At 45.3% G+C, this 18,873-nt stretch overlaps 1 protein-coding gene and 1 long non-coding RNA gene across 4 annotated transcripts in view; one reads left to right on the top strand and one right to left on the bottom strand.

The window, feature by feature from the left end:
• The window catches only part of EXOC4 (exocyst complex component 4), a 318,206-nt gene that overhangs the window by 269,159 nt on the left and 30,174 nt on the right, over positions 1-18,873 (top strand). The window contains exons 18-19 of one of the 3 annotated variants that reach the window (XR_014856420.1): positions 15,441-15,928; positions 16,172-17,775. Coding sequence is in view for 1 of the 3 variants with exons in the window: in XM_085081950.1 (XP_084938076.1) it covers positions 15,441-15,678 (238 nt within the window). In the remaining 2 variants the exon portion in view is untranslated. The other 2 variants (XR_014856419.1, XM_085081950.1) reach the window with 2 other exon arrangements.
• The window catches only part of LOC146443060 (uncharacterized), a 32,121-nt gene continuing 29,987 nt past the window's right edge, over positions 16,740-18,873 (bottom strand). The window contains exon 2 of the long non-coding RNA XR_014856428.1: positions 16,740-16,900. This is a non-coding gene — a long non-coding RNA (uncharacterized LOC146443060). The remainder of the gene's footprint in view (positions 16,901-18,873) is intronic.

Here is an 18,873-nt window from a genome sequence, read left to right as displayed (position 1 = left end):
TGGGTGTTTTAAACCACTCAGTTTGAGCAAACATCACGATAGCTAAGTGAACAGAGCACTCGAATTCCCCATTTTATAGCCTGAGCTGTGAAAGGCAAAAATCCCCAAATCTTCCCAATCTGGATCCCAGGAATGCTGCCCTCAAATCGGGATTAAATTTGGGTGTTTTAAACCACTCAGTTTGAGCAAACATCACGATAGCTAAGTGAACAGAGCACTTGAATTCCCCACTGTACAGCCTGAGCTGTGAAAGGTAAAAATCCCCAAATCTTCCCAGTCTGGATCCCAGGAATGCTGCCTTCAAACCCTTAAATTTGGGTGTTTAAACCACTCAGTTTGAGCAAACCTCAGGTTAGCTGAGTGAACAGGGCACTTGAATTCCCCACTTCACAGCCTGAGATGTGAAAGGCAAAAATCCCCCAAATCTTCCCAATCTGAATCCCAGGAATGCTGCCCTCAAATCAGAATTAAATTTGGGTGTTTAAACCACCCAGTCTGGGCAAACCTCACATAATCTGAGTGAACAGAGCACTGGAATTCCCCATTTTACAGCCTGAGATGTGAAAGGTAAAAATCCCCAAATCTTCCCAATCTGCATCCCAGGAATTCCCTTCCCTACAGGACATCCAGGAGCAGAACAAACTCTGCAGGAAAATCCCCTCTTTGCTGCCAGGGTGGGAAAGCTGAGTTAACTCCATCACAGCCTGGACTCGTGTCTGGAGCACGGCCTCGTTTGGCTCTGCAGCTTTTAATTAACAAAGCTGCTTTGCTTTTCAATTAAGGACTGAATGACGACAAAATCCGTATTTTCTTTCCCTTTCTTTTCCGCCCTGCTTGCTCCCCCCTGTGGCTGCGCTGAGCTTTGATCTCAGCGCAGGTTTAATTAGCTGTAATTAGTGGTTTCGCTGCATTAACCAGAACTCCCCACCGCAGAGGATTGAAAACAACCCCTGAGCTCCATGGGCTCCTCTTCCTCTTCCTCCTCCTGCCTCCCCAGGGGGATTTATTTAGGGGATCAGAGGTGGTTCTGCCCCTGAATCCCAAAAAGCTGCCCTGGTACGTATGGGAGACAGGAGATTTATGAGTTTTTGCAGTTTGATAGACTTCAAGATAGCTAGTTCCCCAAGATTCAGTCCTGTTCGCAAGATTCTTTGATATTTGGCCGATTTGTCTAAAAATACCATTTATTGGGCACAGAAAATAACAAACATACAGACGTAGAACGGATTGACACACATAAATGTCGCTGTTGAGCCGCTAGCAGAGAAGAAGAACCAGATTCTCAGCGTGGCATAGAAAAGAGAACTTTATTATTTTGAATCCAACCTATATATAGACTTTTCAGAGGTCACCCAGATTGGTCAGTCAGGAACCTCCCCCTAGGCCTGATTGGCCAGGTCTGAACTGTCCAAATCTCGAGACACTGTTTTTAATAACATCCAGACTTGATCTGGATGTTATTAAAAACACAGGAGAAAGTTCTCGTGGGAAAGACCTGTGCTAGCCACACATAAACACACAGTGAATGCCTAATTGCAACACTGTAATAGCTAAAAAAATGCAATTATGGGGTGAAAGCTTGCTTGAACTATAAAAATAGTTAAAAATGCAAGAAATGCTTGCTTAATGCAAATTAAGAAATGCTTGCTTGATGCAAGTTAAGAAAGGTACCTATAAGTTAGCCGGAATAATACAATTTAGGAAACTCAAATGATCTTACCAAATCCAATTTTGGAGCTGGAATACATTAATTTTCCTCACCCAATCCCAGGGCAGTAACCACAGGGCTGCGTCCAGACCCTGGGGACCCAGCTCTCCCAGCCTGCCTCCAGAGCAGCTCCAGCACTCCCAGGGATGGAATATTTGCTCTAAAACCACATCTCCATCAGAGCTGGGTGAATCCATTTCCATTCCCAGCAAGCAGTGAGCAGTGAGCACCAGTTTAGTGTGATTTGTCTGAATTGAAATTCTGAACTCCTGAATTCTGATTTTTTTTCTTGAATTGCCTTTGCAATGAGCTGCAGGAGCTCCTGGGGGTTCCTGTGGCTTCCCCACGAGGATCAGGGAGCAGAGGTGGAATTTTCCACGGCAGATCTCTTGGGAAAGAGATCTGATGAGCTTGGGGTGAGGAGGAGACTTTGCAATCCCTGAGCACTCTCAGCAGGGCTTTACACCCTGTAGTAACCCCATAGTAACCCAACTAGGGGACAAACCACCCCAGCAGCTCCTCCCTCCCTGAACACACTGATTTTGGGAAGTCACAGAGCATCCACCCTCCACAGGAACCCCTCCAAGTGCCAGGAGGAACCTCAGAAAATACCAGCAAATATCAAAATACCAGCAATACATCTGGACAGCAGCACTCCTGCTCAAACTCTCTCAATATTTTATTTTGATCAGGTATTTCCAACCCTTCCCCGAGGCACTTTTAATCCCCACTCTGTAACCTTTAGAGAGAGAGAGCTTTCCATGGCCTCTGCAATGATTTTCCCTGCCTGGACGAGGATGTCTGAGCGAAGAGATTAATTCAATTTCCCTAAACTGGCAATGGACTGCAAACCAGAGAGGCTTCATTGACTTTTCCTCGCTCGGGTTAGAGAAACAATCCACGAGGATGAACTTCTCAGCTTCCCATTCCCAGGGCAGCAGCTCGGGAAGATGGGAATAAATAATCTTTTTTTTTTTTTTTTGACCACAGCACCTTCCTCCCGTGCATTAAAACCCATCAGGATATATCCTCCTGGAAATGAATTCCAAGCAAATCCCTCATTTCTCCCCGAGGTGACAGTTTTTTGCTGATAATGTGCTTTCTGGAGACTAATAAGTTTTGAATGTTGGTGGTGGTGGGGGGATAAAAAAAAATAAATAAATCAAAGTAATTACTTTGTGTTCCCAAGCTCCTTGTTTGTGTAGGTGGCTGGGTGTTTATCTCCCTCTGTCATGCTGCATTGCTAATGGTAATTAAAGGCAAGGGATTTTTCTTGGTGGAAGTTTTTCTCCTTATTTTCCACCTTTTTTTTTTGGTCTTTGGTTGTTTTTTTTTTTTGTTTTTGGCCTCGGTGACGATGCTTTGCCACCAGCCAGTGACTTGTGGAGGTGTTTTAACAGCAGGTCTGGGTTCAGGAACTTGAGTTCAGTTCTTCTTGTCCTCCTGGAATTGGATTATTTTATTTATTCAGGCTTTTGGAACGTTGAGGTGGGCTTTGGTTTTTTTTCAAGCTGGGGTTTGAAAGCACATGCTGGGCTTGTGAGTCCTGCTGGCTTCTGTCACCTCCACTTTGGGAAATCACAGAAAACTCAGAGATATTTTCCTGATTTGCAGATAATTTGGGCAGCAAAATATGGAGCAAACCTGTGTGGTTCATGATGGGCAGTGGGCTCTGTGGAGTCAGCTGGGGACAAGATGACACTCAGCATTTTCTGACCCATGGAGGAACAGCTCCACATCATCTTCTTCCCTCCTTTTCCTCCCTTTTCAGCTCGTGCAGTAACACTTCCTATCTGGGAAAATATCCTGTTTGGGGAAATATCCTATTTAGGGAAATATCCTATTTGGGGAAATATCCTATTTGGATATTCCTGAATCCTATTTGGGGAAATATCCTATTTGGATATTCCTGAATCCTATTTGGGGGATTCATGGTGTTCCCCAGGAGCTTTCCCAGGAAAAGGTGTGATCCATCCCAGTTGGATTTTGGTGTCATTGCCATCATCACCCTCTGCCTTCCACCCTCGAGTGAGATGAGATGAGATGAGATGAGATGAGATGAGATGAGATGAGATATGAGATGGCCCAAAAGGAGAGCTGTGATTTTTGCAGTAAAAAAAATCTAAATTATTATTAAAAATATTAATAATATAATTAATATTTTAATAAAATATTAATTAAAAATATTTTTTTAAATTATTATTTAAAAATCTATTTTTTAATAATAATTGAAAAATAAATAGATAAACTAAGAGATGATTCTTGGAAGTGCCAAAGGCGAGAGGCTGCAGGGCAGGGATGAGCAGAGAATGCAGCTCAGGCGGAGCCTCTGCTGAGGCTGGCATGAAAAATTCCCACTCAAATTCGGGAAACACGGAGTGAAGGAGGTGAATTATTGCTGGAAAGCAGAGATTTCCATATCTGACAGATGGAGAGTGTCTGGGAACATTTTGCAGGGTGACATCTGCACCGCGCCGGGTTGGCGTCGCCCAACTTTGGCGCGTCAGATGTCGGATAGCAACACACCAACCCTGGTGGAGCAATTAAAGCTGTCCTCTAATGAACTTGGCTCTTCGTGGCCAAGAGGAATCCACACTCAGGTAAAGTCCAACTGCCTCCAATCTGCTTTTTTAGGGAGATAGTGAAATAATTACATCCAAAGCTCTCCATTGAATATTTACACTTGTGATGTCGACATTTAGATATATTCAGGAAATCTTCTTTTTCAGGGAGATAGTGAAATAATTACATCCAAAGCACTCCATTGAATATATACATGTGTGATGTCAAAATTTAGATATATTCAGGAAATTATGTGCAGTGTCTCACCTCTTCCTCAAATTTTACCGAAGGCTGTGAAGCTCCCCTTGTGTTTTATAATTTGTATTTTATAATTTTATAATCTGTATTTTTATAATTTGTATTCCTGATTTGAGCTCAAACAATACAGAAAAGCTCTCAAATCCAGCTGCCACCTCCCGTCCCAGGAGTGCATTAACACCTGAAGCTGCAGTCGGTCTGTCGAGATCAGACGTGAATTCTGATTTTATAATTCGTATTTTATAATTTTATAATTTGTATTTTTTAATTCATACTCCTGATTTGAGCTCAAACAATACAGAGAAGCAGGAAAATGCGCCTTTTGTCCCTGGAGGGAGTTCAGGGGTGGAATCTGGGAGGTTCCTCAGTACTAGGAAAAATCTCTTCAGCCAAAGGGTTGTCCACCCTGGCAGTGGTGGAGTGCCCATCCCTGGAGGGATTCAAAGCCCTGTGGATGTGGCACTTGGGGACATGGGCAGAGGTGGCCTTGGCAGGGCTGGGAATGGTTGGAGTCGATGATCTGAAAGGTCTTTTCCAACCTCAATGATTCTGGGATTCTGTGGGGTTGCAGACATGGGCAGATGCAACCTGGGGACATGGGGCAGAGGTGGCCTTGGCAGTGCTGGGAATGGTTGGATTTGATGATCTTAAAGGTCTTTTCCAACCTCAATGATTCTGGGATTCTGTGATTCTGTGGGGTTGCTGGGTTGTCCCCATCCTGCTGGACACACGAGGAATTTCCATCTGGCTGATGACCACAGAATGGATAAAGCTGGAGGACACCACGGTGGAGCCCTTGGTCCTTCTCACCCTCCAACCAACCTCTAAGAGAACAGGGAAGTTGTGGAGATGATGTCTCCAAAAAATCCTCCAATGGGGATGGAGAGAGGTCGATAAATTAATAAATTACCCCTGAAAACTCCAGGTTCAGCTCTCACAGCAGAGGCCTTTGGGCTCTGGAGGTTCTGTGCTGTCAGAAGATGAATTTGTGGGAAGAGATAAAGAGCAGCTCAGAGCAGTTTGGATGCCTTTGATGGCTCTGAACTGCTCCAGCAGCCCAGAAGCAGTGAAGAGATTCTCTACTCACTCCGTGGGCACCAGCTTTGTTTCCAAGGAGTTTCTGTTCTGCTGCAGTGGAGTTTGTCCATAGAAAGTGATGAGCAAAGGGATGCAGCTCTGAGATACTCCATGAGTAAAACCTGGTTTTTCCATGCAGCGATGACCTACTACAGACACTGACTTGAGGGAACTCAACCTTGACCTACTACAGACCTACTCCAAGTCCTTACAGACTTGATGGAACCCAACCATGACCTACTACTGGCAGACACTGAGTTGATGGAACTCAACCATGACCTACTACAGACCTACTCCAAGTCCTTGCAGACTTGATGGAACTCAGCCATGACCTACTACAGACCTACTCCAAGTCCTTACAGACTTGATGGAACTCAGCCATGACCTACTACTGGCAGACACGGACTGGTTGAACCCAAACACAACTTACTACAGGCAGATATTGATTTGTTGGACCCAACCATGACCTACTACAGGCAAACACTCAGTTGATGGAACCCAACTACAACTTACTACAGGTAGACACTGACTTGATGGAACCCGACCACATTTACTACAGGCACATTGACTTGTTGAACCCAAACACAACTTACTACAGGCAGATACTGACTTGATGGAACCCGACCACATTTACTACAGGCACATTGACTTGTTGAACCCAAACACAACTTACTACAGGCAGATACTGACTTGTTGGAACCAACCACATTTACTACAGGCAAACTTGAGGTCCCCACTTGAGCTTCTCCCCCAGTTGTGTCTCCATCAGAAGTGTCCTTCACCCATCAGCAGCTCCCAACCATTCCTGGTCTGTCAAAGCCCAGCTGGCACATTTGATCACCTCTGAGCAGTTCCCTGATCCCCTCTGAGCAGTTCCCTGATCATCACCTCTGAGCAGTTCCCTGATCATCACCTCTGAGCAGTTCCCTGATCACCTCTGAGCAGCTCCCTGATCACCTCTGAGCAGTTCCCTGATCATCACCTCTGAGCAGTTCCCTGATCACCTCTGAGCAGTTCCCTGGTCACCTCTGAGCAGTTCCCTGATCACCTCTGAGCAGTTCCCTGATCATCACCTCTGAGCAGTTCCCTGATCACCTCTGAGCAGCTCCCTGATCACCTCTGAGCAGTTCCCTGATCCCCTCTGAGCAGTTCCCTGATCACTTCTGAACAGTTCCCTGATCATCACCTCTGAGCAGTTCCCTGATCATCACCTCTGAGCAGTTCCCTGATCATCACCTCTGAGCAGTTCCCTGCTCACCTCTGAGCAGTTCCCTGATCATCCCCTCTGAGCAGTTCCTTGATCACCTCTGAGCAGTTCCCTGGTCACCTCTGAGCAGTTCCACACCACTTGATCCTAAATCCAGCTGGCAGTTGCCACAGTGATGGTTGTTCCCAAAGGGGAAGTGAAAATTGTGGGATTTTTTTTGCTGACTGGAGCAATCTCTGCAGCACTTGCCATGAAGTGCTGACTCCTTCTTCTTTCAGGCTACGTTCATTTATTTCCACGTTCCTTCTCGTTTCTACATGACGCAAAAAAAAAATGAAAAATCCCTTAATATTCCTTATAAACTGGCAGATGGTATAGATAATTTTTTTTTACTATATGTAGTAAAATGCAAATGTGTGTGGCTCATTTGCAAATGCTGGCATTAATAACTGATCTTTAAACAGGTCAGATTAACACTTTTACTGATCTATTAAAAAGATTTTTTTTCCCCCCAATCGTTTGCACACTCAAAATCAATTTTAATACGACGTGTAAATTGAATTTAATTTTTTTAATACAAAGTTGCATTTATCTTCCTGAGCCATTAAATTTACTATTTAGTATGTACTTTCCAGCTCGCTTGGCTAGAATTTCATTGCACTTTATCTGTATAAATTTAATTAGCCTTGATATCATCAGTATATTACAGAACTAATTAAAGATTTAGATAAGTGCTGAGGGTGCTTGTTTAATGCCCTATAAAGTTCCATTTGGAGAGGGAGGATTTCCATCTTTCATTAGGATCAGCCAGTCTGGAGGTGGCTCAGACATTGTTTTTTTTGAAAAATTATTTAATGGGCTTTAATGGATTTATCCTCCCTTTGAAAAGTGTGTAATTACTGCACGCTGGGAGGAGCCTTGGAGTTGTTCAGGGATGAGTTTTGAGTTCTCCGTGCAATTGGTGATCCCCAGGCATTCCCATTCACAGAATTTTGGGATTGTTGAGGTTGGAAAAGCTATCCAAGGTCGTGGAATCCAAGCTGTGCTCAATTCTTGTCCCCAAGTGTCACATCCTTGGACACCTCCAGGGATGGGAACTCCACACCTCCCTGGGAAGTTCCTTGTGGTGTTTGCCAGCTTCTCCATGGGGAAATTCCTGCTGCTGTCCCACCTGAGCTGATCTTCCCAGCAGGACAGCTCTGCCCAAGTGAGGAACTGACAAAGAAATGAGGAAATATTAATAAGATAATAACTCCAGACCTCCCTGGGAAGCTCCTTCTGGTGTTTGCCAACTTCTCCATGAGGAAATTCCTTCTCCTGTCCCACCTGAGCCTCTCCTGTCCCACATGAGCTGATCTTCCCAGCAGGACAGCTCTGCCCAAGGGAGGAACTGACAAAGAAATGAGGAAATATTAATAAGACAATAACTCCAAACCTCCCTGGGATGGAACATCCTTCTGATATTTATCAACTTCTCCATGAGGAAATTCCTTCTCCTGTCCCACCTGAGCCTCTCCTGTCCCACCTGAGCTGATCTTCCCGGCAGGACAGCTCTGCCCAAGTGAGGAACTGGAAAAGAAATAAGGAAATATTAATAAGACAATAACTCCAAACCTCCCTGGGATGGAACACTCTTCTGGTGTTTACCAAGTTTTCCATGAGGAAATTCCTTCTGCTGTCCCACCTGAGCTGATCTTCCCAGCAGGACAGCTCTGCCCAAGCGAGGAACTGACAAAGAAATAAGGAAATATTAACAAGACAATAACTCCAAACCTCCCTGGGAAGCTCCTTCTGATATTTATCAACTTCTCCATGAGGAAGTTCCTGCTGCTGTCCCACCTGAGCCTCTCCTGTCCCACCTGAGCTGGTCTTCCCAGCAGGACAGCTCTGCCCAAGTGAGGAACTGACAAAGAAATGAGGAAATATTAATGACAGTAACTCCACACCTCCCTGGGATGGAACATCCTTCTGATGTTTATGAACTTTTCCATGAGGAAATTCCTTCTCCTGTCCCACCTGAGCTGATCTTCCCAGCAGGAGAGCTCTGCCCAAGTGAGGAACTGACAAAGAATTTAGGAAATATTAATAAGATAATAACTCCACACCTCCCTGGGAAGCTCCTTGTGGTGTTTACCAACTTCTCCATGGGGAAATTCCTGCTGCTGTTCCACCTGAGCTGATCTTCCCAGCAGGACAGCTCTGCCCAAGTGAGGAGCTGAAAACAAAATCAGGAAATATGAATAAGACAATAACTCCAAACCTCCCTGGGATGGAACATCCTTCTGATGTTTACCAACTTTTCCGTGAGGAAATTCCTTCTCCTGTCCCAGCTGAGCTGATCTTCCCAGCAGGACAGCTCTGCCCAAGTGAGGAACTGACAAAGAAATGAGGAAATATTAACAAGACAATGACAGATAAGGTAGATAAACAGCAGGATGACAAGGAGGAAGGAGAAAAGCAGAGAGCTCTGGGAAGGCTGGGGATGTTGGGCATGTCCCTCCCTGTCCCTCTGCTAACGAGCTCAGCTTCCAGCTCTGATTCCTCATCTGCGTGTGACAAACAGCTCTGCAGAGGTGACAAACCCCAGAGCTGCACGTGACACCCAAAGGTGGTGGCTGAAGGGGAGGTTTGAATCCAAAATGGCTTAATCTGTGTAAAAAGCAACCCCCAGGTGAGCTGATTTGCATGTAGGGCTTGATGCGCCGTCTCTGCGGTTTCAACTTGAAAAGGGAAAATAATTGGATTTTTCTAACGAGGTTGTGTCTAATTAGAAAGCTGCACTTGTGCCCTTTTGAATAAATACACTTGTTTTTGCTGGCTGGCTGTGTAGCTGATCAGAGCCTTGTGTGGGTTCTGAGCAAGGGGTGAGGGCTTCCCATCTCTGCTGCTGTTTCCTGCCTTGGACAAATGACTTAATTGGAATTATTCTTCCAGCTTTAATTAAAAAAAAAAAAAAACATAAAAAAAGAGCCAATATTATCCTTTGACTATTTATTCAGGGCTGTGATTTGCAAATTCGTGTTTCTTCCTCTCATCCTTTGTTTCCTTTCCCAAAGAATTTCCCTCATTTTAGGGTTGTAGCTGTGATTTAGGATGAGCAGTGGCTGGGGAGTGGGATTGGATCCATCCCTGCAGGTGTCCAAGGCCAGGCTGGATGGGGTTGGGAATTAGATGGTTTTTAAGGTCCCTTCCCACCAAAACCATCCCATGATTCCATGAAAAGCTGGGATGCAGCTCTCCCCTCCCATCCCCGTTTTCCACCTTGTTCTCAGAAGCTCTGCAGATGGAACAAGCAGCAGATTTTGGATTTAAAATGCTGCTCACTGCCAGGTGTGTGCAAACATCCCTGCAGTTTTCAGGAGGTGTAGGAATTACAGTAATTGCTGCTTTCCCTGGATTTTCCTCCGGCATTCCGAGTTTTCAGAATGATCTCTGCAAACTGCTGCTGCCTGGAGCTCAGCTCTGCTGCCCTAGCAGTGCTCTGGAGCCATCAGCTGCATCCTGGAGCCATCACCTGCATCCTGGAGCCATCAGCTCCATCCATCAGCTCCATTCTGGAACCATCAGCTGCATCCTGGAGCCATCAGCTCCGTCCTGGAACCATCAGCTCCATCCTGGAGCCATCAGCTCCATCCTGGAACCATCAGCTCCACCCTGGAACCATCAGCTCCATCCATCAGCTCCATTCTGGAACCATCAGCTCCATCCTGGAGCCATCAGCTCCATCCTGGAACCATCAGCTCCACCCTGGAACCATCAGCTCCATCCATCAGCTCCATCCAAATCATCAGCTCCATCCTGGAACCATCAGCACCACCCTGGAACCATTAGCTCCATCCTCGAGCCATCAGCTCCGTCCTGGAACCATCAGCTCTATGAACCACCAGCTGCATCCTGGAACCATCAGCTCCATCCTGGAGCCATCAGCTCCGTCCTGGAACCATCAGCTCTGTCCTGGAACCATCAGCTCCATCCTGGAACCATCAGCTCTATGAACCATCAGCTCCATCCTGGAACCATCAGCTCCATCCTGGAGCCATCAGCTCCATCCATCAGCTCCATGCTGCAACCATCAGCTCCATCCTGGAATCATCAGCTCCGTCCTGGAGCCATCAGCACCATCCTGGAACTATCAGCTCCATCCTGGAACCATCAGCTCTATGAACCATCAGCTCCATCCTGGAACCATCAGCTCTATGAACCATCAGCTGCATCCTGGAACCATCAGCTCCATCCATCAGCTCCATCCTGGAACCATTGATTCCATCCTGGAACCATCAGCTCCATCCTGGAACCATCTGCTCCATCTGAACCATCAGCTCCGTCCTGGAGCCATCAGCTCCATCCTGGAACCATCACCTCCATCCTGGAACCATCAGCTCCATCCATCAGCTCTGTCCTGGAGCCATCAGCACCATCCTGGAACTATCAGCTCCATCCTGGAACCATCAGCTCCATCCTGGAGCCATCAGCTCCATCCTCAGCTCTTCCCTTTTCCGTCTTTAATATCTCCAAAGGGAAAAATGCCCTATGGGATTTTCTTCTTGGTCAAGCCAGTCCTGAAAATCCATTTATTCTTCATTGCGTGACTGGAGTTAACTCATTTCTTGCTGTATTTTCCCTTTTTTTTTGGTGTTCATTCATGTCCCTCCAATATTTAAATGTCATGGTTCCACCATTAACTTCAAATATCAGAACTGAGTGACTTTATAACCACAGCTTTGCTCTTTTTTTCACCTTCAGTGTCTCGCTCTTCCTGTCTGGTGGCTTTTGAGGATTTGGGTTAGAATGGACCTTAATGATCATTAAATTCCACCCACTTCCCACTGTCCCAGGGTGCTCCAGCCTGGCCTTGGACACTTCCAGGGATCCAGAGGCAACCACAGCTCCTCTGGGAATTCCATTATCATAAAATCTTCCTCATCATCCTCATCGTTCCTCATCATAAAATCTTCCTTCTCTCCTGTCTCCCTCTACCCTCATTTCATTTTTATCCAGATTTCCTGTAAGCATTTCCTACTTAACCTTTGGGACTTTCCCATTAGAGCAGCAATTAGCACCTCCCTGATCCCCCAAAAGAGAGGGAGATAAGAATTAATATCTTTTTTTTTGTTCCCTTTGGCTAAATCAACCCCCAGCCCCAAATTCCTGCCTGTTCCCCTAATGCAGATCCTTCCTTCTGCAACATCCCACCCAAGTTCCTCCTCTGAAGGAGAGACCGAGTCCTTCTCAGGGAAATCCGAATTTCATTTGGAATTCACCTTTGGAAAACTTTTTTTTTTTTGGGTTAGAGGTGAAGATTAGCATTTAAATGGAGAATGGTATTAATAGGTATTAATTTAAATGGAGAATGGTGTTAATAACCCTCAGAGGAGCTGGGCTCATCCTCATTGCCTTTCCTGAGATTTTTTTTTCCCCCCTAAATGAGAAAGCTTCTTAATTTTTATTCTCTTTCTCCAAGAACAGAGTTCTTTTTTATTCTCTTTCTCCAAGAACAGAGACCATTTTTTAATATGGATATCTGTAGATATATAAGCTCAAAATTCCTCTTTGCTAAATGAGTTCCATGTTGGCGATTTGCTGTTTTCTTTCAAAAGTTGCTGTTTAAAACCCAAAAAAAGCAAACTGCTTTGGGGGTTTCTGCAGCTTTCCTTTGCCCATGGGATGGTTTTTTTCCTGCAGTTGGGAATCATTTCCATCCCATTTAAAGGATATTTAACCTTCATGATCTGCTCTTGGCACAGAGCAGTTCTTCATGCCATGGTGGATCTTCCATTGGGCAATTCCAGATGGATAAAGGCAGCAAGGAGAGTAGAATTTGGCATTTTTTTGCTCTTAGGTTTGTCCTAAAAATGCCCCAAAAAAACCTCAAGGCAGCTTTGGACCCAATCCCACTGTCAGCAGTCAGAGGATCAGGTTGTGAGTGTCTTGGGATGTGAATTCATCATGTGAAAAATGGATTTTATTCTTAAAAAATAACAAATCTTCGTCATCCCACCCATCAAAATTCATTAATTATCCTATGATGAGCAGGATATTAATGATTTGGGATTCCTTCCCTCCTCATTCCCCAAAATATTTCATCAACACCAGAACTGGAGAGGTTTTTATTCCATCCTGAAGATCCAGAGGCTTGGAGCAGATCAGTGCTTCCTTCCCTTGCTGTCATTCCGTAGGAATTCACAAGAATTCCATAGGAATTTGGGGGAGATGGAACCTGTTCTGTGTTTTTTTGTATAAAAAAAAAAATAAAAATCTCTGCCATCAGCTCAGCCCAACAAATCCCATCAGTGCTTTCCAGCCTAACACAAATAAATGATAACTGTGGGAGTAAATATGGAAATAAAAGGATTTTATTGATGGTGGGATCTTCCCAGCAGCTGCATTCCCAAATTCCCAGAATGGGTTTGGTTTCAAGGGACCTTCAGAACAATCCCATTCCACCCCAGCCATGGCAGGGACACCTTCCCCTGTCCCAAAGTGTTCCTTGGACATTCCAGGATGGGGAAGTTTTTCCCCAAATTTCCCCAAAATTCCCCACATTTTGCCCAAGATCCCTGGCCTTGCCAAGGTGACAGAGAACCTCAAAGGAAGGAAAAGGACTGGTATTTTAGGATTTTTAAGTTTTCTGCTTTTCATGGATCTGTAATGCTGTGATTCTCCAGTATGGAAATCTTGACTCCAAATGGGATGAAAAGCTGCTGTTCTCTCATTTTTAGACAAACCAATTCCTCCCTAAGCCCAAAACTCAAGGACACCTCACTGTCTCAGAGCCCCAAGATCTGGAAACAACAGTGAATTGGGGGGAGAAAATTTGGAGTAATTGAGTTCATTAGCTGAAGCTTTAATTGGAGGATTAACCCTAAATAATATGCAAATGGGGAAAAACATATAAAGTATGAAAAACTTGTGACTCATTGGCCATTCTGGGTGGGCTGAGAGTGCCCTAAATGCACCTGAAAGCCTCTATGAGTTAATTAATTAATTAAATTTCTATTTATTTATTTATTTATTTACCTGCTTTTTATTCTCTCAACCTGCCTAACCTCTGTTTTAGGTAAGCCTGTCTTTATTCCTCACCTTCCTTCCTCACCTGTCCCAAATCTGGACCAACTCAAGAATCCTGCACCAAACCAGGATTCATCCTCTCTTTCCAGGATCAGATTATTTTTTAATTAAAAAATCCCCTCTAAAAGCAAAGGGGGAGCAGCAGGGAAGGAGCACAAGGTGTGCATTTTTAATTGGGTTGCAATTAAAAAGCTGCTGCTCCGGCCTGGCAATGCCTGCAGCCAGACCCTGATTTGCATGAGTAATTATTCACTCCATCACTGAGCTTTGCCTTCCTTGTCTTTGAAAGCATTAATAAATATTGATCAGCCACACTCCTGTTTGCCTTTTCCCCCAGCAGCTCTGATGGACTGGGCCTCTGATGTTATCAAATAATGAAAAATGAGAGGGAGTGGGATGAGCCTCTTGGTTTGGGATTTTTTTTATTCAGGGATTTTTTTTTTATTCAAAACTCTTCGTTTTCCTTTCACAAGTGGATTCATCCCTGCCGTTGGAAACCCTCTGTGGATTATCGAGAGGAAGGGAAGTTGTAAAGGGTGGAGGGAATGGATAAATGGAGGACAGGTGAGGGGAATTTGTGGAATTTCAGCCAACTGCTCTGGGGTTTGGAAAGCTGAGGTTTCAAACCAGGGAAAAGAATTAAGAGTTATCAAATGTCGCTGTTGAGCCGCTAGCAGAGAAAAAGATCCGAATTCTCAGCGTGGCAAGAAAAGAGAGTTTTATTATTTGATTCCAACCTATGTAGACTTTTCAGAGGTCACCCAGATTGGTCAGTCAGAAACCTCCCCCTAAGGAAGGGACCTTAAAGCTCATCCAGTTCCCACAGCAGGGACATTTTCCACCACCCCAGGCTGCTCCAAGCTCCATCCTGTGGCTAGCACAGGTCTTGCCCATGAGAACTTTCTCCTGTGTTTTATAAACAAAGATAAAGTTTGGATGTTATTAAAAACAGTTTCTCAGGATGTGGACAGTTCAGGCCTGGCCAGTCAGGCCTAGGGGGAGGTTTCTGACTGACCAATCTGGGCGACCTCTGAAAAGTCTATATATATATGGAAATCAAAATAATAAACTTCCTTTTTCTTGCCACACTGAGAACTTGGGTCCTTTTCTCTGCTAGCGGCTCAACAGCGACAGGATGGTGGAAAGTGTCCCTGCCGTGGGAACTGGATGAGCTTTGAGGTCCTTTCCAACCCAAACCATCCTGGGATTTGGGATGACATTCCACGGGAGGATTTTGGACTCACTTTGCACCACACCACACAGAACAAACCCCACAATTCACAAAACTCTGCATCAATCCAGCTATTTTCCCACCAAACCCCACCACTAACACCTCTTTTCCCATCTCCCCGCTCTCCAGGCAGTACTACTATTGACAGAACTCAGCATCAATCCAGCCATTTTCCCGCCAAACCCCACCACTAACACCTCTTTTCCCATCTCCCTGCTCCCCAGGCAGTACTACTATTGACAAAACTCTGCATCAATCCAGCTATTTTCCCACCAAACCCCACCAAACCCCACCACTAACACCTCCTTTCCCGTCTCCCCGCTCCCCAGGCAGTACTACGAGATGCTCTACAACACGGCGGACGAGCTGCTGAACCTGGTGGTGGACCAGGGGGTGAAGTACACCGAGCTGGAGTACATCTACGCGCTGAACCTGCTGCACCGCAGCCAGACCGGCGTGGGCGACCAGAGCACGCAGAACACGCGGCTGCAGCGCCTCAAGGAGATCATCTGCGAGCAGGCTGCCATCAAGCAGGCCACCAAGGACAAGAAGATCACCACCGTGTGAAAAATCCCCGCCTTGGCACTGCCCAGGCAGCACCTCCTTGATTTATGTTGGTTTTTTTTCATTTTGATCGAAGGCGAAAGGGCAAATATGGGCGTTGTAGCGATGAGGGGAATTTGAGATTTGAGCTGTTTGAGGGTTTGGGGTTGGGGTGGTTTTGGGGTGGTTTTGGGGTTGGATGGGTGTTCATGTAGTGCTTCTGGAATGTTCTGCCCCAAAGGGGTTTGGCAGCAGGAGGCCTGTGGGGTTTGGGGTTGGATATTCAGCTTTGCTCTGGGGCTGCTGCTTTGCCTCGAGATGATGTGGGGTGGGAAAAGGGAAAATTGGGGTTTGGGGTTGGATATTGGGCTTTGCTCTGGGGCTGATGGGACCCTGATGTTCATCTTGATGTTCATCTGATGTTCATCTTGCTTTGCCTCCAGATGAACAGAGAGCTGTGGGGTGGGAAAAAGGGAAAACTGGAATTGGATATTGGGATTGGAAATTGGAAAATTAGAATTGGATTTGCTCTGGGGCTGCTGCTTTTCCTTGAGATGAACAGGGAGCTGTGGGGTGGGGAAAGGGAAAATTGGGGTTTGGGGTTGGATATTGGGCTTTGCTCTGGGGCTGATGGGACCCTGATGTTCATCTTGATGTTCATCTGAAGTTCATCTTGATGTTCATCTGATGTTCATCTTGCTTTGCCTCCAGATGTGAAGGGAGCTGTGGGGTGGGAAAAAGGGGAAAATTGGGGTTTGGGGTTGGATATTGGGCTTTGCTCTGGGGCTGCTGCTTTGCCTCCAGATGAACAGGGAGCTGTGGGGTGGGAAAAAGGGAAAATTGGGGTTTGGGGTTGGATATTGGGCTTTGTTCTGGGGCTGATGGGACCCTGATGTTCATCTTGGTGTTCATCTGATCTTCATCGTGCTTTGCCTCAAGATGAAAAAGGGAGCTGTGGGGTGGGAAAAGGGAAAACTAGGGTTTGGGGTTGGATATTGGGCTTTGCTCTGCTGCTGCTTTGCCTCCAGATGAGCACAGAGCTGAGGGGTGGGAAAAAGGGAAAATTGGAATTGGATATTGGGATTGGAATTGGAAAATTGGAATTGGATTTGCTCTGGGGCTGCTGCTTTGCCTCCAGATGAAAAAGGGAGCTGTGGGGTGGGAAAAGGGAAAATTGGGGTTTGGGGTTGGATATTGGGTTTTGCTCTGGGGCTGATGGGACCCTGATGTTCATCTTGATGTTCATCTGATGTTCATCTTGCTTTGCCTCCAGATGAGCACAGAGCTGTGGGGTTGGGAAAGGGAAAATTGAGGTTTGGGGTTGGATATTGGGCTTTGCTCTGGGGCTGCTGCTTTACCTCCAGATGTGAAGGGAGCTGTGGGGTGGGAAAAAGGGCAAATTGGGGTTTGGAATTCCAGGAATTGATTATTCCACGCCGAATAACCAGCACCCTGCCAGTCAGCTTAACCTGTTGGTCCCAAGTGGCACCTCGATGGTTTTTAGCCATTTTTTGGAGCTTGCTCAGCTCTGCCAGTGCTCTCTCCTAGCTTTACCCACGTGAAGTTTTCTGCTGTTCCCACTGCTCAGAGAGGGAGTTGTTTACTCCTCCAGGTAGGGATCATTTCTCCTCGTGGGAGGGAACGTGGGACCATTTGTTTTCCCTTCTCCTCCTTCCTTTCTCCCACAGCCATCTGCCACCAGCTCCTGCAGGAGGAAATTGCCAACAGAAAAGAATAAAAAAACCCCAAAAACCTTCACTCTGTGCTTCTAAATGTTATCTCTGAGTCTCCTCAGCTCCAGGGAAATGTTGTGGTTGTTGTTTGATGCACTGGAAGGACACACAGGGTGGAGTAGCTCAGCACCAGTGAGCAGCAAGGGCAGGAGGGGAAAATCCCAAATCCAGGGAATGAGAGCACTTTGATCCTATAAATCCACCTGGAAAAAGGATTATTGATAATCCCATAATTTTGGATTATTCCTCAAAAATCAGAATATGCTGCTCATGGATTTGCCAAGCAAACCAGCTGGTTTTCCTGTGCTAAAAAAGGTTCTCTCTGAGCTGTAGGTGCTTTGTGTGTCAACCCTGAAACTGCAGAATTAAAGGTTAAGTTTAAAGGCTCTGCTGGTTTGTCTGGGTGGTTTTGAAGAACTGTTGTTTCCTGTGGGATTTTTTTAAAAATTCCTTTCCAGGCCAAAATTCAGTGTTGTCCAAAGAACAAAAAAAACCCAAAAACTTCACTCTGTGCTTCTAAATATTATCTTTGAGTCTCCTCAGCTTTAGGGAAATTTCCTGGTTGTTATTTGATGCACTGAAAGGACACACAGGGTGGAGTAGCTCAGCACCAGTGAGCAGCAAGGGCAGGAGGGGAAAATCCCAAATCCAGGGGTTGAGAGCACTTTGACCCTATAAATCCAACTGGAAAAAGGATTATTAATCATCCAACAGTTTTGGATTATTCCTCAAAAATCAGAATATGCTGTACATGGATTTGCCAAGCAAACCATCTGGTTTTTCTGTGTTAAAAAAGGTTCTCTCTGAGCTGTAGGTGCTTTGTGTGTCAACCCTGAAATTCCAGAATTAAAGGTTAAATTTAAAAGCTCTTCAAAGGCTCTGCTGGTTTGTCTGGGTGGTTTTTAAGAACTGTTGTTTCCTGTGGGATTTTTTAAAAATTCCTTTCCAGGCCAAAATTCAGTGTTGTCCAAAGAACAAAAAAACCCCAAAAACTTCACTCTGTGCTTCTAAATATTATCTCTGAGTCTCCTCAGCTTTAGGGAAATTTCCTGGTTGTTATTTGATGCACTGGAAGGACACACAGGGTGGAGTAGCTCAGCACCAGTGAGCAGCAAGGGCAGGAGGGGAAAATCCCAAATCCAGGGGTTGAGAGCACTTTGATCCTATAAATCCACCTGGAAAAAGGATTATTAATCATCCAGTAGTTTTGGATTATTCCTCAAAAATCAGAATACACTACCCATGGATTGCTAAGCAAATTGGGGACCCAGCTGGTTTTTCTGTGTTAAAAAAGGTTCTCTCTGAGCTGTAGGTGCTTTGTGTGTAAACCCTGAAATTGCAGAATTAAAGGTTAAGTTTAAAAACTCTTCAAAGGCTCTGCTGGTTTGTCTGGGTGGTTTTGAAGAACTGTCCTTTCCTGTGGGATTTTTTTAAAAATTCCTTTCCAGGCACAAATTCAGTCTTGTCCAAGGAGAAAATTATCAGA

Source organism: Lichenostomus cassidix, chromosome 1Aa (assembly GCF_008360975.1).
Source record: "Lichenostomus cassidix isolate B80296 chromosome 1Aa, HeHo_3.0, whole genome shotgun sequence".
NCBI classification, from domain to species: Eukaryota; Metazoa; Chordata; class Aves; order Passeriformes; family Meliphagidae; genus Lichenostomus; species Lichenostomus cassidix.
The sequence above is the reverse complement of the archived record's forward strand: the minus strand, read 5'-3'. Positions and strand labels throughout refer to the sequence as shown.